The sequence below is a fragment of the Chelonia mydas genome, chromosome 2 (assembly GCF_015237465.2).
Source record: "Chelonia mydas isolate rCheMyd1 chromosome 2, rCheMyd1.pri.v2, whole genome shotgun sequence".
Classification (NCBI taxonomy): Eukaryota; Metazoa; Chordata; order Testudines; family Cheloniidae; genus Chelonia; species Chelonia mydas.
The window spans coordinates 73,237,398-73,260,819 of NC_057850.1; the positions used below are offsets into that span (position 1 = coordinate 73,237,398).

Consider the following 23,422-nt stretch of genomic DNA (forward strand, 5'->3'; position numbering starts at 1 on the left):
AAATGACCTGTTTTTACAAGAAGGCTTTTTCATTATTCTTATGATCATACATTTATTCTATAATGATGTTACTGTAATATATTGAATTGTTAAGTATTGCTCTGGGATAGTAACTTTAGATCTCTATGCAAGGGTCTTTATTTAATCAGACCTCACTAAACGGGGATGCGTTCCATGATTACCATAATTCATCTATTCATCCTGCACTCCTTATCTTTTTTTCAGGATGGAGTAGGTGTAGATGAGAAGCTGTCTTTAAGGCGGGTAGCTGTGGTTGAAGATTTCTTTGACATTATCTATTCCATGCATGTGGAAACAGGGCCTAATGGAGAACAAATCCGAAAGCATGCTGGACAAAAGAGAACTTATAAAGCAGTAAGTAAACAAAAAACCAGAACATCTGTAAGTTAAAATATAGTAACACAATTGCATATCTATTTATTGTTTTTTTTAGATTGTGAGTTCTTTGGATTGGTGATTTTGTGGTTTTGATAGTTGAGCCAGAAGTATTACAGCCCATTACTTTCTGTGTGGGTACATGTGTGTGCATATATGTAGACATACAGGTTGAAAATACTTAGGGTCAAATTTTCTACTGGTGTAATGGGTGCAAGTCTATTGACTTCAGTGGAGTTTTGCCCATTTGCACAAGCAGGGAATTTGGCTGTTTTAGTATGATTTGAAAGACAAGGCCTGTGAGGTAATATCTTTTATTGGACCAACTTCTGTTGGTGAGACTGACAAGCTTTTGAGCTTGTCTTTTTAATCTCAAAAGCTTGTCTCTCTCACCAACAGAAGTTGGTCCAATAGAAAATATTACCTCACTCACCGTGTCTCTCTAATATCCTGGGACCAACAAGGCTACAACTACACTGCATCCTAATATGATTTGATAATTTATTAAAATGAAGCTCCAAGTTAATAGTATTATTTTAAATTATTATTAAATTGAAATGCAGATGTTTTTCCAGTTTATGAAGACTGTCAAAATACAACCATTAAGGTTTGTTAAATGAACTGCTGTATTTCAGCAGATGATTGAAATCTCCATTATACTTTGTTATTATAGAGTAAATACATTTTATTTTATGGTCTGCAGATTTGTAATACTTTTCCTGAAAATAAAAAGTTGAAAAGCAAGTAGATTCAATGGCATATCTGTTGACTGGTCAGATGTTAAACCAGTATAAACTGGCTGACTAAAGAGAAAATGCTTTCTAACATTGGAACTGTGTTTTATAGTTTGACCTAGACACTTCAATTCAACCTCGGTCTTGAAATATTTGTAATCTGATGTTTAACGGAGCAGTATCTTTCTGCAAATATGACATTTTCCCTTCTTAAAGAGAACTAATAAAATGTGTACTGTTACTTCCCAAGGTAAATAAAAAGTACTTCCTTGTCTGTAAATTAGTGACCTTAGTCCTATGAGTAGCCCCATTGGTTTTAATGGGGCTACTCATGTGAGAAAGGCAACCAAATTTATGCACACACATACACACACATTATGTATATATACCGTGTAAACAACACACACACACACACACACACACACACACACACACACACACACACACACACTATTATAGCAGCATTCAATAGTATCTCCATCATAGTTAAGGATTTATCGCTTTTCTTCTTTCCTGGGACCATTATCCCAGTGGTTTCCAGCTGCAGTAAGTTGAAACTTTATGCACATCAGCCTGGATGCAATCTTTAGAAACTAAAAAAAAAAAAAAAAATGTAAATCATTTGAGCCATTCTTAATATAAGGAGCAACAAAATGTGTAAAAAGCTCAAAATGTCAGATACCTAGAGCTGAAATTTAGTTACTGAGTATAAGAAATAGTTAATTTTCCATTACTGGTTTTTTCAGGCGATACTGAAACTTTCTAGCTGCATAATAATTTTTACTGTGTGGCCCATTCTTTTAAAAAATATTTTATTTCTAGGCTATTTCATAGTGTATGGTGTAGGCCATGTCTGTGTAAGATTTCTCACAACTTGACCTCAGCATTATTGACCCACAAGATATATATGTATAAAGGATGACACTTGCAGTCATCATGACCAATTATGCCAAGTTACGCAGTGATCTTCTCATGTGGACAAAAAATAACTGTCTAAATAACTTTGTCACCGTAGCCAGTTTTAAAGCTTAGTCTTCAGGGCCCTAATAGAAGTACTCTTAGCTTCATTGGTCATTAGCTGTGCATTAATAAAAGTAGTAGTATCTTCACTGTCCACTAGCTAGGCATTGGTTTTGCTACTGTGTTCTACTGTAATGAACCTATCACTTGCACTCTTCATTTCAAAGGGATTTCATATAGTAATTATATTGAATGTTTACTGCCTGTAAATAAAGTACTTTAGGGCACAACCCTGCAAACATATATACACTACAGATATAATTCTACTGTCAGGAGTCCCATTGATTTCAATTGGATCAGACCTTTTATATATTATGAATAATGTGCAAAGGCAGCTAATGGGAGCAATTTGTGTAGGTTAAGCAGCTTGTACAGCAGTTTCATTTGATGTTAATTTTTATTACAGTGGTGACATAAGTTTATTACATAGTTATCAGCTGATGATGCAGCAGCCCAAGTGCAAGTTGTTGTGTAATTATCAATGTTTGTGTATTAGTGTTATTTGTTGGTTTACAAAGTGCATCCAATTACATGTCTCAGGGACAAACTGCATATATATAATTTTTAAAAATACAATAATTCTATGAAAAAAGAAAAACTCCAAAACAAACTAACATCAGCTTTTGCACTCGACTTTTAAGTGAGACCTTAATTAGACTCTGCTGGACTAGCTGGGAAAGCATATTCCAGTGTCATGGACTCTCTTGAGCTCCTAGAGGATTAAATCTAAGGTCTGTTAGCTCAAGCAAACCAGCTGACTTCTGCCTCACAGAGTGGGAGGGAGTCTCTCAAGGAATCATGTCCCAAACCATTTAGGCCTTAGAGTTTTATAAATCCAAGTCAGTATGGCAGCTACTCCAAAAGTATTAGCTGAACCAAAACTGTGGTGATTTTCAGCCTCACATATCATCAGTGGCAATCATTCTTGATTTCTGTGAATGTATTCGTCATATGTATTCACCAAATCGTTTGGGTGAACAAATTTTTAGAGTATAGGTGGTTCATGAACTGTTTGCTACAATTATTTGGTATTTGATATTCACAATTCATGGCATGTGATTGGTCACTTGGTATCACTTCTGCTCCCTGATGGGATGATTGAAACTTTTTAACAAGGGAATGATGAAGAGAAAATTCTGAATGTCAGCCCCTCTTCTGGAACTCTTGGGATTCATAAATATTTTCATGAATATCATCAGCTTCCTGAATACTTGTGAATAATGAATATTATGACCCCCCAAACAGCAGCAAATTAAATTCAAATAGCTTTGTAGTGAACCTGCTTTTTCATAATTCTATCAGCTCTAGTCAAAACTTAGAATATTGCCCAGGCATGATTAGTAAGGCAAAGAAACTGGCAAAGGTTGTAATTTATTGTAACTTAAATTAACTATGGCTTGTATTTCTCTGGGTAAACAAGTCTGGAAAATGTAAGAAAAGGCCTGAATCTGCACCTGGTTCCTGTTCTGAACAAAGTTTAAGACTGTTTTCAGTTTTGAAAGAGGACTCCCCTCCCATCCTGTTCCCAGTGCTGAAGTGCTGGAAGACATCAGTATGTCATGCTGCAAACTTGCCCAGCATACCATCCTGGCATAACTAGGCTCAATTTGTGAACTGACCATCCTTAGTCTTCACCACAGGTATTAATTTTAAAATGCAAGGCATTGTGGAAATGAATGGCACTTGTACAGTTTCAGTGGGACTTTACATAATGATGCTGCACAGGAAGATAACTATGCAATTTGGTGGTTCTGTGATAATAGTATTTTGGAGGGAGCTGCAGTACATTTTCATCAGCTGAAAAGTGTGTCAAACTCAAACTGCAGGATTCCTCAACACAGAGTCCATTAATTGCTTAGGAAACTATCTGTGTTACAGTATGTAGTTATATACTAAGCTCACATTCTCTCCTTCTACCTTGACTCCAAGTACCCTGCAAGCATCATACAAGCTGTATCATGCAGAGCCAAGACTTTTTCCCTTAGGACTCAGTATATTAATCTTAACCATGGAAAAATGCCAGTAAGTTGCTAATTGGGCTAACAAAAGCAAGTACATTCTTTTTTATTCTTCTTACTGACTACCCTGCTACATGTAGGTGTCCTAGTTTATATGGTATATAAGACCACCTAGAGACTGACACTATTAGATTACACTATTACACGTCTATGAACCACATTCTTTGCTGATGTAACTCTCTTAATGTTAGCGGAGTTGCGCAAGCAGAGAATTCGGCCCTCTATGTATTGCAGTGAAACAAGAATTGTCTGGCTTTTGGGGTTTTAAATCACAGCTATAACATTTTAAAACAGATTTTTGCAAGTATTGTAGCAGACTAGAGAAACAATGTATATAGTGATTATTAGTTAGTTCCAGAACTGCCTGTGATGTTTACAGACATTAAAAAACAAGGTCCTTGTCCTTATGAAATCACATTAGCATATAGACAGTGTAGTTAAACATCATGGGCAGTAAAGTAATTTCTCCACAAATAATGCTCATGGTGCTTATGCCTTGCTGTTCCACAGGCACACAAGTGTTTAGGAGAAGGGAGAAGAGTGCAAGGAGCCTATTCCTTGGAGTACAGGATCTGCACCCTGTGAGGTGCAAGGCTCCAAAATGCCTCTTTGAGGCGGGCAGCTGTGGGACACACTGGCTAGCACAGCTGGTGGAGCAAGCAGGAAAAAGTATGCTGTGCTCCCTGAAGGGGTGTATCAGCCAGCACAATCCTCATGCGCAGCTGGGAGCTCCAGGAAGAATTCTCTTTCCTTGAGACAGAATTCCCCCTGGAGCTCCACCTATAGTATTGGGGCTTAAAGGTACAACTGAGCCCACATTATGTATAGATCTCAAACCATGGGAAGAATATTGCAGTGGCAAAATGGGGGAGGGATGAGATGGGAGGGAAATGCTATTGAGAGAACAGATTCAATATTTTTTGGTGGGGGGAGGGGAATTGATTTGTTTTTAAAGTTTGTTTAATCCTGTATTCTGGACACAGTTCTTCCAAAGCACTAAAATTTACTAATATCTCCCTGCCTGGAAGCCTGCATGACTTAGTGGGAAGAACACAAGGATTCTGTTTTTTTCTGGGAAATCAGTGTAAGCAAAATTCATGTGATGTTCTCAGCCTAATTCTTGTGGGGAAACACTTCCATGTTCTGTTGTGGGTGGGAATGGGGTGCTGTTTTCATAGGCTTTGGACTGCTCAGTTTTTGGGCCTGTAAGCAGGTAGGCTATCTCACCAGCCCAGGAAAGAACCAGTGCTACACTCAAGTCTGTTTCAGGCCCTTGACTCAGGGCACTATTCATTGTTTAAACCCCAGAACAAAGCAATTCCCCTGACCAATGCAGGCAGTTCCCAAAGGCTTGTCCCTTGCCTCTGTCACAGGCCCATCCCCAAAGATATAGGACACACTCATCTTTAAATCCCCTGATGGGTCATGTGACAGGCAGGTAGCCCTTAACCGATTCCTGTCTGTTTTACCGTGACACAGGCCCCAAATTCATCTCTGGTATAACTGCATTGAACTTAGTAGACTTAAACCATGGATAGACTTAAACCGTTGAACCTGAGTTGCAATCACCCGTATAAAGGGAGAATTACTGGAAATGGCTGATCACTGCAATGCAGAAATCACACTATAGATGCTTGAATTATACATGGACTTGTTAGACTAAAAGAGGTTCTTTAGTTTTCAGCATTGCAAGTCCATAAACATTCATGACTACCTTAGTTTGTTTTCTCTCTCTTCGTTACTTCTTGCCTTTCAAACAAATGGCAACAACAAAACAGTTCTACCTTAGTTCTCTCACTGATTGAGTAACAAGTGTTGGAGTAGACAGAGGTGGATTAATATTTCCTGGAGTCCTGGGCCAGAGCAAGTGGGGGCCCCTCCCTACCCCTTCCACCTGTGGTCCCACCCCCATTTTGCCCCCTGCACATGTGAACACGGCCCCATCCCTTTCTGCCCCTTCCCTGGGGCTCCGCCCCTGTTCCACCCAGGGTCTCCCCCATTCTTCGCCCCCACTGTGGCCCCAAGCCCAGAGAAGCTCTGTCCCCTGCTGCTGGGGTCAGGGTCTGGGGGTGTTGAGGGCTTTCCCCACCACCACACCTGGCACTGCTGCCAGGGAGTGGGGTCAAGGGTGTGTGTGGGGGCTTCCCCCACCACCGCGGCTGTCCCGCCCGCCTGGTGCTGCCTCCAGGGAGTGGGGTTTGGAGTTGCAGGGGTTTCCCCTGTCCGGCCACTGGGGAGCGGGGTCAGAGGCACAGAGTGCTTCCCCCACCGATGCCCCGCCCTGCCTGCCCGGTGCTGCTGCCTGGGAGTGGACTCAGGGCACGGGGCCTTTCCCCGCTCACCCGGGGCTCTGAGGCCTCCCAGTTGGCTGAAGACCCGGGCACAGGCCCCATAGGCCTCGTGGCTAATCCACCACTGGGAGTGCGGCTCATGAGTATATTCAGGCCCTCATTCACCACCACATTACTTGTTTTACACTCCATTATACCAGCATAAAACTGGAGTAAGACAGGGCCACAGCTTGCATCTTTCAAAAATTTTAACATCTTTATTTTGCATTTTTGTATATATATTTGCCATTATCCAGGAACCAGGAGCCTAGTCATCGTGTCTCAGGATAAAACACAAAAAATTAACCTTTATGAGCTTTTACAGAGGCACATTACCTGATTTGCACTGTCCAGCTGCATCCCAAATATGACTAAGTATGGAATCTTCTTCTAGCCTCCCAGGTCACTGTTCTTTTTCATGTTACATTATCTAATTACCTTCGGATCCCTTGTGAAAATGCTCATAAGGAGATAAGAAATTTTGAAGAAGCAAGAAAAGGTAATCTGGCCCAATATGCCTGTCCTTAAATTCATTGCACTCCTCTTTCACTTCTGGTTTGGTTTTGTTTTATTTTGCTACGCATTGACTACAAGCAGAGGAGAAAACGGCCAACTCCTTGCACAAAGTAATTTCTCTACAAATAATGCTCATGGTGTTTAGCACTTATAATTAGAGGCATATTAAGGCTTCTTGGACCCAGGACCACTGGTCTGTGAGGTTCAGAAAAGCACACACAAATTAATTTTGTTGTTAGCAGCATTAACTTTCCTCTCATTGGCATCTATCTCGGTAGAGCAGGGGCTACTGTGTAGTGGTAATGGGGAAGTCAGTGTCAGCACAGCTCCTGAGTAAGTTATGCTGCTAATGGAAGAAGAGGACAGAATTCAGCATGGAAAGACATGGATTCCACAGGGAGGATTTAGGGATTTGTGATTTTCAGTCCTGTAATCCTTGAGGACCCTCTTCACTGTTGCAAAGCCACATCTCCAGGTCTCCTACATCTTCTGCATGGCAGCATCTCCTTTTCCCCTGAAGAGAGAATGTATTGGGAACTCTTCAAGTTCATGTCCATTTCAGTAGTGGAAAGAGAATCCCTGACTGGGCCCTGCACTGATGCCCAGGCACAGAGGGCATGTCAGAGGTGTGGCTAGAGCAAAAGGGTGTGGCTGGAGTGTGACAGCAATCCAGTAATCCTCAACTGATGGAACTAGTCTCTGTGGGCTGATCTAAATTGTACCAAAATGGCCTCTGTTAGGCCCCAAGATCAGGGGCACCTTTGGCTCCTCTCAGGTCCAGTTCTGAGCACAGCTGGGCCAGGCTCAAGGATCAAGCCTTAAATTTTAGAGCACTCTTTCTTCCCCTTGAGGTTTCCCATAGAACATGTTAATTTAGCCCTATAGCTTTGTTTATAATTGATTTTCATATAATTTATGCAGATAATCACATACAGTAAGTGCCCCACTTTGGTAAATTATATGTTGGGTCATGTTCCCCTACCTGTATGATTCATTTACTCTACACTTGTTAGTGTAAATCCTTACATCATCCATGGGACAGTGAGTAGATCCCTAACTAGATATTTGTCAGAATGTGTTACTGAGCATGAAATGGGGACCTTCCTGGTATATGATCAGCAATGCAAAAGCTAAAAGAGGATAAAGAAAAAAATCAGAGGCAATTTAGCACTGGCATAATTGAAACAATGCCAGTCCATGAAACAAAACCATGGACCATTTTTTGTCATCCTGAGGTTCAAGTTCTGCTCTCGCACCACTGTAAATTCAAAATATCTGCATATTGAAGTCAGTGGGCTTACTCTGGATTTACACCAATGTAAACAATAGCAGAATTTGGTGTGTAAATTAGACTAGTCTTCTTGAAGCAGGTCCTAAGCACACAATTACTAATTTATCTCCTATGTAAATGCCAGAGTATACAACAACACAGAAGAATTCTGTGTTCACATAAATATACCATTCATTCATTTAAAAAAAAACAAACAAACCCTATGAGCAAAGAATTCTGTGGACTTTTTAAAAGTCTCAGATGGAATGTTTATTTAACACAAGCTACAACTGAATCCCCTTCTAGAAAAAAACAATTACATTCTAACTTCATTTTTTTCTCTTCACCAGCTGTGATGACTACATAATCCCCCTTGAATACCTCTTCCCCACTTTGCCTTTGCTCACTTAAGGAAAAAGATGTAATTAATTAAAAAAAAATCAAAAGGCCAGGAAATTAATTGTTAAAGTTATACTTAAAACACCAAATCCCTTCCAACCTGTACCCTCTCCGTATAAGGTAGGGGTCTATGACAAGTATCATAGATAACTGACATGTTAAAAGGGTTTAAGATAGGCCTAGATGTCTAGACAGCAGATTTGAGAAGAGGCTTACAATGTCTAAGAAGCAGGACCAATGTGGATAGAAAACAGTTAATAATTTTGCAGCACCTGGAGTGAGGAAAGTGTAACAGAAAGATGAGATGGGAGGGGGATAGGTTTGTGGTGTGTATATAAGTATAAGATATGAGCTGCTAATGTTGCTGCCATTTCACGAGGAAGCAATTTGATGGAAAGTCTCTGATCATGTACGTGAATGTGAGTGGTCAGCTGAGCCAGGGTTTAACAGTTCACCCAGGTGGTTCAACAACTGGGCTTTCCAGTTTGAGTTTGTGCAGCCAAAGTTTATGTAGCTTATCCCCTCTTTCTTCTTCTCTCTCACCCTCTAAAGCAAAAGATTTGAACAGTGACAGATACGTTATAGTTTGAAAAATCAGATCACACAAACACCTTGTCTATTGCCCTCTAACCATTATAACTATTGCTCCCAGGGGAAGTGCCGCTCTTTGACTGGGTGCAGCATGTGTTCCCATATTCTCACTTGTTAGGCCAGCTTCCCTAGCCAGCACAGAGACAGAGCAGGACCATGGGCCAGCACTTTCCCTCCAACAGCGGCACTTGCCTGGAGCAGACCTTGTTGTTGGGGAAGCATAAAGACTGCAATTGTGCCCAGACCTAGCACAGGCCTCAAAGTGTGAGAAGGGTTCCTTGTGCCCTCTCTTCCCTTCACACAGCCACACACAGGCTGAGCACAGTCAAGCCCTATGTATTTTTAATCAGCATATTTGTTCTGGCTGTCTACATACTGCAGTTTTGGAATCTCCTGGCATTTTGTCAACGAATTACTATTCCCCATCTCTAGCCCTTTCAGGATGTTGGTTCCATTACTTGAAGGAGGGAACGGGGATTGCATAGCATAAGCTCCCTGCTCAGGACTCAATGCTGTTTGGTCTTGATCTAAAAACTGTATACAATGCACCCCGATTCCCTGTAAAACCATGTAATAATAAAAATAATAATGAAATAATTCTGTCTTCATCTGTTAGCCTGACGTCAGGGAGGAAGAGGGCATCCCTTGACTTCCACACTGACTCTAAAAAAAGAAAAGGAGTATATTTGCGGATGCAGACTAACACGGCTGCTACTCTGGAACCACTGATTCTGTTATTTACACTTCTGTCATCAAGGAATCTGGTTCAACTACCTGATTTGATGGCCCTGGGGTTGGGGCTATATACCACCTTCTATTTTTTCCCTCTGGTTCCTTTCTGATATTTTTTAAAAGAAAAGAAATGAAACTATATGCTTTTCTGACACACCATTTCTTCCATACTAGACACATGTGTACTCTGTTATTAATGCCTTAAGGGTTATTAAGTGCACTTGCAAAATCTTACTTCTGTTCCTCACATTTGCCGCATGTGCCCTAAGACCTATCTTTTAGTTTAGTGCTTGTTAGTTTTACAAATAATCATGTGGCTAAAAAAGGCTACATAATAAATAACACATAATGCACTAAAATAATCTAAACATTGAAGGCAGAACACAGAGGCAATTATCTCCACATATTAAAATTACAATGGAACAGAACAGGCTTAAAGGCCTCAATAAGTGCCAGGAGGAAAAGCTGACCAATCAAGAGCCAGTGGGCCTGTTAAGAAGGTTTGCCTGCTTCTTCTCATGGCACTGCAGGCTGAGATTGGGATGCAGGAAGAGTTCCTCTATAATAGCCCAGAATCTCAGAGCCAGGCCAGGGCCTTGCCCTCAAGCACTGCAGACAGGTGTTTGCCTTGGAGTTTTGTTTTGTTTGGTAGTTTAAAGGTGGAGATTGCCAAAGTCTGAGTTTGTCATATTTATTGAACTGTGTATAGCCTGATACTTAGCTTATGGCCACAACTGGTGGACTGGGACAAGGGGCACCTGCAACACCATGGTTGGCCCTGCAGAGGTGTGCCGTGGGGCAGCCCCACCTGCCACAGTACTATAGTTATGCTTGTACTTATGGAATTTTCTAATGATCTGTGTAAGTCTTCCCCTACCCTTCCATCCTTGTGTGAGAGAAGCTGATGTTGAGCACGCTAGGAAGTTACAAGTCCTTCTCTCTTACAGCCCTTAACTATAGTCTTTACTCTAAAGAGCAATGCTACTGACACCCTGGGAATACTGGGAATACTCACATGAGCAAGCGTTGCAGAATTGGGCCATTACTGTCATCTTTTGGTAGAACTGGAAGGACACAAAGAATGTTTTCTTATGAAATAAGATCATTGACTAAATCTTGCTGTCCTCACTGACATGAAAAGCACTAATTAACTCAACAGGACTCCTTCTGTGAGAAAGGCAAGCACGATTTGGCCCCACAATTTTTATTTTTCTGGTGGTGGAAGCAAAATGCATCACTTTCCCATTTGCTACCCCTAGGAGAGCAATTTGCTGCACACACACAAGCAGTGCTGTATCAAACTACTGGGAAGCACAATTTATCATTTAAAAATAAATGCATAAAGATACGTGGGCCAGATCCTGAGCTGGTGGAAATTGGCATAGCTCCAATGACTTGACGCTCATTGAGCCAAACCTGATTACACCAGCTGAATATTTAACCCATAAAATGTAAGTAATCTGAGCCAATTCACTAGGTAAAAGAAAGGGGAAGTTGGCCAAGGTTAACATTATAAAAGGATGGGTATCCCTGAATACATATAGTAGGAGGTTGGAGACAGAAGGATCTGCCATGTGAACAAATTCAGTTGTGGGAGTTGATGTTCCCTTGTAGTCAGGGGAGCACTCCCATCAAATCGGGGGCTTTACTCAGTTGTTCCCCACAGAGGGATTTCAATCCTATTTAAGTGGAATCAGAATTTGACAGAAATGCTTGATTAGAATACATGGAGCATTCCTATCAAATCTAGGCTACTAATGAATCCGTGGGTAAGCTCCATTAATTTCAATACAGTCAAACTCCAAATGTGTTCAAATGTTATGAAAGAGCTGCATATGTGCACTTCCTAATTTCTAAATGTTAATTTCTAGCTGATTTAAAATTATTCTTTTTTAGATGCTGTAAAAACTCAGTCCAACTTATGTTTTCACACTTTAAAAAAATCAGCTGGTTTTGTTTTGTAGAAGTGGGCAAAATTGATCTGAAATGCAAAGAAATTTTTTTTGCAGAATTTCTAATTTAAAAAGTAGTTTAGTTTAATGTTTTCAGACAAACTTCTTTTGGGGCTAAGACAATATGTGCCAAGTTTCAGCTCAGAAAGAAATTTTCTCATGTTATAACACGCCTGAAACAAAGGTTTATAACGGAAACAATCAAACAGCCTTAACATTAGTAGCATAGACATAATGGTATAATTCATATTCTTAGTAATTTTTAATGAATAGTTTGCTGCTTATTTCATCCCTTCAAACCAAATTGATGGGTGAGTTTAAGGGCCCATCAGCATATAAATCACACCAATTTGAACTCACACCAATTTAGTGACATTTTCACTTCTGAATCTGCTCCACTGAAGTATTTAAAGGAGTGTAATTTACAGCACTGAGTAGCCAGGAGACAGATTGCCAAAAGAAGGGGATAAGATGGTTAAAATAGGCCAGCTCACCTTCTTCCTGCTCCCTTATGCTTAGTTAGACCTATTTTCACATATTTAACTGCACTTACACCCATTTACTGAAATGTAACTTACACCACTTTACACATACCTCCTCTGAACTTAGCCCTCCATCTTTTCACCTTGGTCCACTATGTCGACTTGCATCAGCATTGCCATCCTTCAGAGCTAAGTGGGATCCTGCTGCAGGCTTCCCAGCAGCAGAGTACAAGTGGGTGTCAATCTACTCCTCTTTTAATTTCTGCTGCTGAATCTGACTCTCTCTTCAGGAGCAATCTGTTTTGCAAAGCAGTCAATTGGCAAATTGAGGCCCAGAAATTTATTGTGGCACTAGTTGTGTTTGCTGATCTGCAGGAGACCAGATGCACACACCCTCAGATGTCAGACTTTATGGTTGTGTATGAACATAAAATATGAAAATTTGATAATTTTGGACTGGATGGCCAAAATGTATTACTTCAAGGTGCACCAAAGGAACCATTGAGGTTGATTGACTGCTAAATTCTAGAGCGATTAGCAGAAAGGTTTTATTTAAATCAGAGTATTAATCATTGACGCTGTGAAAATTTTCACAAAAGATGTAATGAAGACAAGAATAGACCAGTGAGGAAGGAGACTGTCAACATTCCTAATCTACTGGGTCCGGTACCTATTTGCTGACATATTGTTCAAATTAAAATAAATAAAACTTAGAAACTAAGGAAGTTTTTGTGGTACACCCTGTAACAAAAATAGCTGGGAGCTTTTCAGTGGGTTTAAAATAAACCCCTCACTTGGGTGCCTGTTATATATGAATATTTTTGCTGAAAAGAAATTGCAAAAAATATAAATAAGAAAACAAAGCGCCTTTTAAAATGAGTGCATTTTTCAGAATCGACTATTATTAGCCATTAAATGATAAGGAGCCAGATTAGGTAGATGTTTCTGGAAATGCTGCAGAGTATGTCGTACATGCTTTCATTGTGCTTCCTGGCATTATGGAATAATATGCCTTATACGGAAATATAATGATCAGTTCTGTTAAATCATGTTCAGTCAGCTTATATAATAACACCTATATTTTGTTATTCATTTCAGATTTCAGAGACCTATGCCTTCCTGCCTAGAGAAGCGGTGACACGATTTCTAATGAGCTGTTCAGAGTGCCAGAAAAGAATGCATTTAAGCCCAGATGGAGCGGATCATAAAGGTAGTTTTAGTGTCAAATGGTGGGATGTAAAGTAATTTTATTCCTAATACCCATTTATATTTTCCTAGTTTAAGTGAAGGTTCATAAAAATTTGGTAGACTGGAACAGTTCAACAAGTCAGATCTTCTCATTTAGTTAAGTTATAAAGTAGTGAATCTTCTGCGTTCACCTAAGGGATGGAATGAAATGCTATGCTCATCCTCAACAGAAAGATGATTTTACCTGGAGGAAATCATTAATTTTTCTATGGAAATGTTTATACATCCATTTAAAAGTAGGGGATAGATGGGGTGCATGCACTGTAGTCATTTAGGATAGAAGAGCTCATAATTTTTCCTAGGCTTGTGCTTGATTCATATATTTTTTTCATAGAAACTTCTATCTGTAAAGCCAAAGAGCAATTGAAAATGCCAAAGTTGGAGCCAAATGACAGAAACTGTCTGACATTTGACTGCAGATTAGGCAGAAGTGTCCTCCAATATATCATGCATAATAAATATATTTATGTTACAGATAATGGAAAACCTCCAACTTTGGTGACCAGTATGATTGATTACAATATGCCGATTACTATGGCCTACATGAAGCACATGAAACTGCAGCTACTAAATTCACAACAAGATGAGGTAAAAATTCAAATATTCTAGGTTTGTTCACAGTTGCTGTTATCGGCCAAATACTGACTGTCTCCTGGCTTTGGTGAAGCACTCTGTGCTGTACTAGAGACATTAGATCAATTGTTAGACATTGCCTTTTATGTGACTGGGCCAGTGCGGGTTGCGAAGGGTCTGGAAGCAGTATGTCCAGTCCTGGATTAGTCCTGTGCTCAGCAGTGACCTCCACCTCCACTTTCAGAGGGGACATTATTAGCAGGTCCTGAAGTGAATGCCATCGAGTTCTCAAGGTCAGTAGCCAAGATGCAACACAGCGTGGGAGTGAAAATGGAAGCAACAACAGGATTGGTTTGGATCATTAGGACTAAGGACCTAACTGGGAAGCATATAGGGAATTAATCCATCCTTCCTAGAACCTCCGTCCTTAATTCAGCAAACACTTAAGTTTGTGCTTAAGTTAAGCATGTGCCTAAGTGCTTTGCTGAACTGGAGTTTCTATCAGAAAGAATAAAAAGGGAACCAGGCTAAGAACTGGGCTTAGTCAAAGGGAATTGGGACTAAACCGCTTTTTTGATTATTTATGTTCTTTTCCTTGATTCATGCAGTGCTTTTTCAGATATTGGAAAGTGCTTCATGAATTGGATGGGAGCTGGCAAATTATTTGTAATAAACTCGCTTTGATAGAAATGTGTTCATTTACCACGTGAGCTGCCAAATAGTTAGGAGCCCAGTTCTGTGCCAGCCAAAAAACAATCTTGCATGCTGTGTCCTTCTGCCTGCCTGCAAGAAATAATCTGAATTTGATTTTTTTTTAAAAAGAAAAACCTTTAAAAACAACCATAATAGCTAGATTATGGCAAAGATCCTGACTGATTCTTGAATTCTGTAAAGCCAGCGAGATTCTTTCATAATAAGTAGATATGGACTATTGTTGGGAATGCATGAACTGTTCAAATCCCCACAAAAACTGGATTGTCAGTACTACTCTAAAAATAGCAGAGAACTCTTTTCTTTATTGGGGGTTTTCTGCAGTTCCCTATGAGAACTCCTCACAACTGCTGCCTGATCTCCTCTTCCCCACAGCCAGGCTCCCCTGAGTTGGCTATCTCTGGCTGGGAAACCGATTCCAGGACCACCAACAGCAGTAGATTGGAGGCTTTATCCTTGCAGTGCTGCTTAAAGCGACATTCTTCTTTCACTTTTCCCCTTCCTCCCATTGAGAATCACTCTCATCATACAGGGCACAGCACTAATGCTGGAGCAGGGCCATTTACTACAGTATATTCCTCCTCTGCTACAGCTTGAGCATTTCAGTATTGTCCTTTCTGGCCTAATGACAGGAATCAGGCCCCTTTCAGTGTACCAGTTTTCCATCCAGGTCAGCCAGCAGGAGTGATATAATGGTAGTAGGAAGTATTCACTTCCTCCCGCACTCCCACTGTAGCTGACAGCATGGCGTCTTCGATCATGCAAACCCAGTCTTGCTGTGCATGAAATCTTTGCCACATTGTAGCGATGAATGGTGTTGCAATTTTTAATGTATTTCGTTTGCCACAATGAGCGTTCGTTAATGAGCAGCAGCGTCGCAAGTGAAGTTCTCACAGTCATTTTTAAACTTGTCTCGCAACTGATACATACTTTCTGTGCCTAGATATTATATTCTGGCACCAAGAACAAAAGGGCAGTGAAAATGTAACTGTATGAAGTAGGAGCATTTCTGATACAGGTCTTCAAACTATTGCATGCAATATGGTGCACTTTAAAATCCATCCTTTGATTTATACTAAGATTCTGTTTCCAAGGTTTCACTCATCATCTTTATATCATTGTGGGAGGTGAGAATCTGAGGTGAGAACCAGAGGTGAAAGTAAGCCGGTACGCCCCGGTACAGCGTACCGGTAAGAGCCGGTGCGCCGTACCAGGACCGGCTTTCCGAGAGGGCAATTTAAAGCCCTCGGGTAGCAGCGGCAGAGCTGCGGTGGGGATTTAAAGGGCCCGGAGCTCCGGCCGCTGCTACCCGCCCCCGGGCCCTTTAAATCCCGGCCTGAGCCCTGCTGCCCAAGCCCCGGGGTAGCGGCGGCGGGGCTCTGGCGGGGATTTAAAGGACCCTGGAGCTCCAGCCGCCGCTACTGCTCGGGGCCCTTTAAATCCCCGCCAGAGCCCCGCCGCCAAACGAGGCCAAATCTGCTCTGTCCCCGCTGCAGAGGATAGAGTTTATAGGCGTGGTCCTAAACTCAACTCAAGCCAGGGCGTACCTCCTGGAAACCAGGTTTTGCTCACTAGGGGACATCATACGGGGCCTCAGACAGTTCCCCATGACCACAGCAAGGAACTGCGTAAAGCTGCTGGGACACATGGCTGCGTGCACTTATGTGGTACAGCACGCCAGACTCAGACTGTGTCCACTCCAGTCTTGGCTGGTGTCGGTGTATCGGCCAGCCTGAGACACTCTGGAAAGCATCATAACCCTGCCCCGCCCGGTGTTGGACTCCCTCCTAGGGTGGCTCGACCCGTGGGTGGTTTGTGCAGGAGTGCCCTTTGCCAGCCCTCAGCCCTCTCTCTCATTGGTGACAGACGCCTCGGATCTGGGCTGGGGAGCTCATCTAGGGGACCTCAGGACTCCAGGCCTCTGGTCTCAGGCAGACCTTGCTCTGCACATCAATGTCAGAGAGCTGAGAGAGGTGCGCATGGCATGCCACGCTTTCAAAACCCACATACCAGGCAGGTGCATATCTGTCCTCATGGACAACACCTCGGCAATGTTCTATATCAACAAACAGGGGGGTGCACACTCCTCTCCCCTGTTCCGGGAAGCTCTTCCACTGTGAGACTTCTGCGTAGAGCACTCGATCCACCTGCAGGCATCATACCTCCCAGGTGTGCAGAACGAGATGGCGGACAGTCTCAGCCAGTCCTTCCACGGTCACGAGTGGTCCCTCCGGCCAGATGTGGTGAGCTCAATCTTCCGTCTCTGGTGCTCTCCCCAGATCGACCTGTTTTCCACTTGCAGCAACAGGAAATGTCAGCGATTTTGCTCCCTCATGAGTCACAGCCCGGGGTCCATCATGGATGCCTTCCTTCTCCCGTGGCGGGGCCGCCTGCTCTATGCTTTTCCACCAATTCCACTGGTCCACAAGGTGCTCCTCAAGATCCGCAGGGACGGGGCCCGAGTCATACTGATAGCGCCAGTGTGGCCGTGCCAGCACTGGTTCACGTCGCTCCTGAAAATGTCCGTAGCGGCACCACTCACTTTACTGCTGATCCCGGATCTGATCACGCAGGATCATTGCCGACTCCGACACCCGAACGTACAGTTGCTCCACCTCACAGCCTGGATGCTCCATGGCTAAATACCATGGAGCTGTCCTGCTTGGACCAAATCAGACAAGTCCTCCTCAGTAGTAGGAATCCCTCCATCCTTCCCATCCTTGGCAACGTACCTTGCCAAGTGGAAGAGGTTCTCCATCTGGGCAGAGCAACGCAATCAGCCGCCGTTGCTCGCCCCCATACCATTCATACTGGACAACCTCCTTCACCTAAAACAACAAGACCTGTCCCTGTCATCAATAAGGGTCCACTTAGCCGCCATCTCTGCCTTCCATCTGGGCACTGATGGCTTCTTGGTCTTCGCACACCCTTTAGTCAGTTGTTTCCTCAAGGGCCTGGACAGGCTCTTCCCCAAGACGCGTCAGCCTGTCCCGGCCTGGGACCTTAATCTAGTCCTCTCCAGATTTACGGGCCCTCCATTTGAACCACTGGCGACGTGCTCCCTGCTCTCTCTCTCTCATACAAGGTCGCATTCCTCGTGGCAATTACCTCGGCTAGCCGGGTATTGGAGCTCAGAGCCCTCACGTCCAAGCTTGCTTACACAGTTTTTCATAAGGACAAGGTCCAACTCAGACCTCACCCGGCCTTTCTCCCTAAAGTTGTCTCCCAGTTTCACATGGGCCAGGACATCTTCCTCCCAGTGTTTTACCCCAAGCCACACTCCTCCGATAGGGAGCGCAGGCTGCACTCACTGGATGTACGTAGGGCCCTAGCCTTCTACATAGAGAGGACTAAGTTGTTCCGGAAGTCCGTCCAACTCTTCGTGGCCATGGGGGACAGAATGAAAGGTCTCTCTGTCTCTTCTCAATGCATCTCGTCGTGGATCACATCCTGCATTCGGGAGTGTTACGTCCTGGTGAGGGTGCCCGCCCCGCTGATTACCACCCACTCCCTACCAGGGAGCAGGCCTCCTCGGCGGTATTCCTGGCGCAGGTCCCCACCCAGAAAATCTGCAAGGCGGTTACGTGGTCCTTGATACATACATTCACGACGCACTAAGCAATTACACAACAGGCCAGAGATGATGCGGCCTTTGGATGCGCTGTGCTCCAATCAGTGCATGACTCCAACCCCACCTCCTGAGCTTTGGCTTGTGAGTCACTTTGTTGGTATGGACATGAACAATCACTCGAAGAAGAAAAAATGGTTACTCACTTTCTCATAACTGTTGTTCTTCGAGATGTGTTGTTCATGTCCATTCCAATACCCACCCTCCTACCCCTCTGTTGGAATAGCTGGCAAGAAGGAACTGAGGAGGTGGAGGGTTGGCAGGGCCCTATATTGGGTGCCATGAAGGCTCCACTCCAGGGGGTGCCCAGGTCAACCTACGGATGCTGCTAAGGGAAAAATCTTCCGGCTGGCGTGCACGCGGCATGCACACACCTGGTTGGAATGGACATGAACAATACATTTTGAAGAACAACAGTTACGAGAAAGTAACTGTTTTTTAAGAATTATATTGAAGATGTGTGAGCCAGAATAAAACCCGTCTTACTCTCCCACAATTGTATTAGCTGGTTTTGCCTTTTATTTCAATGTGAGCAAGACTGGGCTGGGGGGAGTAAGAAGATGCCAGTTTTGACTTCAGTGAGGCCAGAATTTCACTATAAAGTTGCATATTGTCAATGGCACCTCTCAGTCAGATAAGGTGAACAATTCAAGCACAAAAAATGGAGAACTGTCCTGTTCCACCGAGATTTAATAGCCAAAAGCTGTCTTGAGTTTTCAGACTAACAACACTTTGCTTGTACGAAATATTCTAGTGAACACTTACTAATATTTGTATTATCATAATTAATTAAACCTGAACTGCACTTGTCAAATAAATGATCATAGTACATTTTGTGATGCATTATCCTTAATCTTCTTATGTTTGTTTCCTTACTCATTAATTCACCAAGGGTGCCCTAGTCATTAGTATGAATTAGCAAGAGAGGTGTGCAATGAACATCATATTTGAAAGTTATCTTGACTTTTCCTAATGCAAATGAAACATGAAATTTTAAATTTGCAGGATGAAAGTTCCATAGAAAGTGATGAGTTTGATATGAGTGACTCCACCAGGATGTCAGCTGTGAACTCTGATCTCAGTTCTAATCTTGAAGAAAGAATGCAAAGTCCTCAGAATCTTCAGAGCCAGCAAGATGGTAAGCCTTTTAATAATAAATAAAGAAATAATAAAAATAGTATGGTTATACCTCTTTTGTGCATTACCCTCATTCAGCACCTGCCATGTCCTTTACTTGAGAATCTATTTTAATAGGCAACTTGAGATACAGGTTCGCTTTGTCTCAACAAACAGATGACAGGGTTGTTGGTTTTTTTGGCCCGCTAATTGTTGCTTACAAGTAGGCACTTACACCATGGCATGCTGGGTTTTTATATTATTAAATATATAGTGTGTCCACGCATGGTATAAGGGGAAGTAAAATCCCTGCAACCCTTCACCTCTGTGTGGCTATCTAGACATTGGGTGCAGGAATGGAGAGACAAGGGGTACTGCATGGCTGCCTACTCTTCCCTCACCTGGAATCTTAGTTCTTAGCACCAATCTACCACCCACCAGCAGCAAGGGGGAAGCAGAGAGGGAACTGTGGCTGCCTGCATTATACATGCTTCCCTGGGCTGATTCTGGGCTGCAATGGACTGAACTGTGTGCTAGGGACACAATCTAGCCCATAGTTAGGGTAGATACTCTCTTTATATCCAGTCACAGGTTATATCTTATTTCTATGGAGCCTGCTTTTGTGCTTTTTCCCCCAAGACCACAACAAAATCCACTATGAAAATATAGTTCATTCTTTGTTATATAAAAAACCAAAACAGATGGGAGAACTAAAGAATTAGTGTAAAAGCCAGACAAAGAGTATACACTGCAACAATATATGTCTTTAGCTTTGTAGATATGTATATATGAGATTTCCTTGATGAAATGGTTCAGATTGCAGGACTGTTGCTTAAAGCAGTGATGTCAAACATGGCCTGTGGGCCAGATCTTGCCCACTTGGTGCATTTATTTGGCCCCACAGAAGTAGTCACATGACCCAGAAACTAAGCTTTTGTTAAAAATAAAAAGTAAGTTCTAGCCCTTGTGATTGTGAAGAAAATATTTCACACAAAGAGAGTATAAATCAGTACAGCAACATCTTTCTGGGTCTGCAAACAGCTGCAGACAATGGCTCAGAGTATGAGCTCCCCCATTCCTTAGTTATCTTATTGGAGTGTTGTCTCCAAAGCCCAGTGAAGATACATAAGTGTCAATATTAACTATTTAATCACTGATCATTTTAGTGGATGGAATGGGGGTAGGAAAGGAAATGAAAAACAAAGGGTTGAGAATCGGGAGTTGCTGCAGGGAAGGAAATGCAGAAGGAAGAATGGAGGAGACAGGGAAGAAGGAGAGAAACAAAGAAAGAAGGATGGTGAAGAAAGAGAAACAAAGGGTAGAAGTAGTGGCGATGTAAAGGTGAACCTTTAGTCATTAAAATTTAGTTACTACATAAAGCCAGAATTCTACCCTGGATCTCTGCACAAACCTGTCATTGACTTCAGTGGAAGTTCTGCTTTGGATTGGGGGCGGGGGTATGGATTATACATTTATACCCTGGACTACTGATTATAATAAAAAATTAACTTAGGACGTGGGGGAGTGGAAAACTATTTTGTGCCACCACAGTCTCCTCTTTGGAGAGACTTTCCGGTATTGGAAACCCTTTGCAAACTTGTAACCGTACGTTAATCAAGCCCTGGGTCTAGTGTGTGTGTACATGTATGTAAATAATCTGTTCTGTTGATATTCATAGAAATCACCCCCATCATGGAATCTGTGTGTCTTGGGAGACACAAGTCCTGATTCACCACTGTGTTACTCCAGTTGTATGCTGATGTAATTTCAACTGAAATCATGGTGTTACATCAGTATACACTAGAGTGATGCAGTGGTGAAGCAGGCCCTAGCACTAAATGTGAAGCATAGGGTGAAAGACAATTGCCCTGTAAATCCTACCAGTTTAATGTATCAGATCAGTGACACTTGCACTGAGGCTCAGGAGTTGCAAATGGCTCTTTAATGTGTCTCCTGTGGCTCTTTGCAACACATGATATTAAAACAGTGCAATATAATTAACAACCAATCAGGATGCTTTTATTATATATATATATATAGTAAATGAAACAATGAAGTAATGTTGATTGGCTAATTGAGCTCCTGAACCACTGAGATCTGAGTGTCACTGTATTAGACCATGATTCCATGATTGTAAATATAGTTCCTCCTATTCATTAACACAATATTCGGTTAGGGGCCCAATGCTGTGAGCTGCAGAAAGCATGCTGGAAGAATTGTAACTTAAGGATATTCATTGTCTTCCAGTGCATTCTCTGCATCTTCCATGATCAAGCCGTTTGAACTTAAAAACACTGCAAGGATGAATATAAGATGCTTATAAAGGGTAAAAATCATGCTATTTTGCTGGGCCCAAGCAAGGCCCTCTACATGTTTGGAAGCTTCCTGGTAGCTATGCACAGAGCAGGGAAGAGCACAGCCAGATCAGCCACATGCTGTGGCCTCTGGAAAGCACACAGGAACCTGAGCCAGTTCATAGTGCTGAGTGAGGATTGTACAAGGGGTCACAATACATACATGCAAATCCTCCCATAAGATCAACAGCGATTATTTCACCAATAGTCACCCCCTGATTGCCTTCCAGCCCATTGTCTAGGGACTGAGGATAATTCCATTTCCCACCTTGCATGCTGTTCTTCACACAAACCCCTTTTACTCAAGCTTTATGGAGTGGAGGTGAATTTCACCTATAGCCCTGATCCACAATGATATCATCAAGGGCAGTTCTCACCGCAAAATAGACTTCATACATTTTTAAACAATAGGGAGTTGAGTCAAACTTGCTGGTGAAAGGGATGAAACTAGCACCCCAAGCACCTGCAACCATTGGGGAGGAGCTGGGAAAGAGCTGCCTCAGCTCTAGTTTGCAATCAAATCGTTCTCCAGCTGCTCTGGCCATAGCCCCTTCTGGGGCAGCCCTGGTTGACTGGTTTCCCAGTGGAGTGTATATAAGGCAGCCACAGCTGCTAGCTGGATAACAGGATTGTAAGATACTTAGTTGTCCTACCTACCTTCTGTGAGTCTAGTCCTGTGTCTCTCTGTCCTCTTCCAAGCTTCCTATCCCCTTGTTCTGAGCTGATTTTTTGTGAGAGACTCTGTTTATTGCTTATCTACAGACAGAGCCCCAGCCAAACAGCTGAGTTTTGTTTGTATGACCCCTGATGTTGCTCTGGGGACTCTGATATTATCAGACCAGACCCATCAGCCCTTGCCTCAGATCATAGATTGAAGGCAGGGTTTGTAAACATCTTTAGTCTGTCTAAAAGAAGAGTGTGTGCTGTTAATTGGTGGTTACTAGATTTTAAAGCTTTTAAAGTGGGTTTTGTTGTGAAAGCTGTCCTTTAAATGCCTCTGTTAAGAGGATAACAAGAGCTGCATGGAGATAGAAAGTTCTTCTGTTGACCTGCTGTTAGCAGGAGTTAGAACCTTGTGCAAAACTGCTGAGTAAATTCTGCAGACTCATCGTAGCAACTCCCCGAATAAGAAGTAAGTGTGGAGGGGTGGGGGGAGAAGCTTCTGTAGAGGAAAGTAGCGGCTCATTTGGGTAGGTCCCTAGAAACATCCGGGCTCTGTATGAATTTAATGTTTAGCTACTATTGAGTTACCAGTAAAGGCGATCATCAGGAGGGGGATAAAATGGACCACTTTTTTAAAATTGGAATCAGATGGAAGCTATAGCTATTCACAGTACTGTTTCCTATACTAA

At 42.5% G+C, this 23,422-nt stretch overlaps 1 protein-coding gene across 3 annotated transcripts in view; it reads left to right on the forward strand.

Moving 5' to 3' along the window:
- NOL4 (nucleolar protein 4) overlaps positions 1–23,422 on the forward strand; it is a 246,880-nt gene that overhangs the window by 52,565 nt on the left and 170,893 nt on the right. For all 3 annotated transcript variants that reach the window (XM_007058785.4, XM_007058784.4, XM_043539666.1), the window contains exons 2-5: positions 226–375; positions 13,539–13,650; positions 14,164–14,276; positions 19,606–19,738. In XM_007058785.4, the coding sequence (XP_007058847.1) occupies positions 226–375; positions 13,539–13,650; positions 14,164–14,276; positions 19,606–19,738 (508 nt within the window). The remainder of the gene's footprint in view (positions 1–225; positions 376–13,538; positions 13,651–14,163; positions 14,277–19,605; positions 19,739–23,422) is intronic.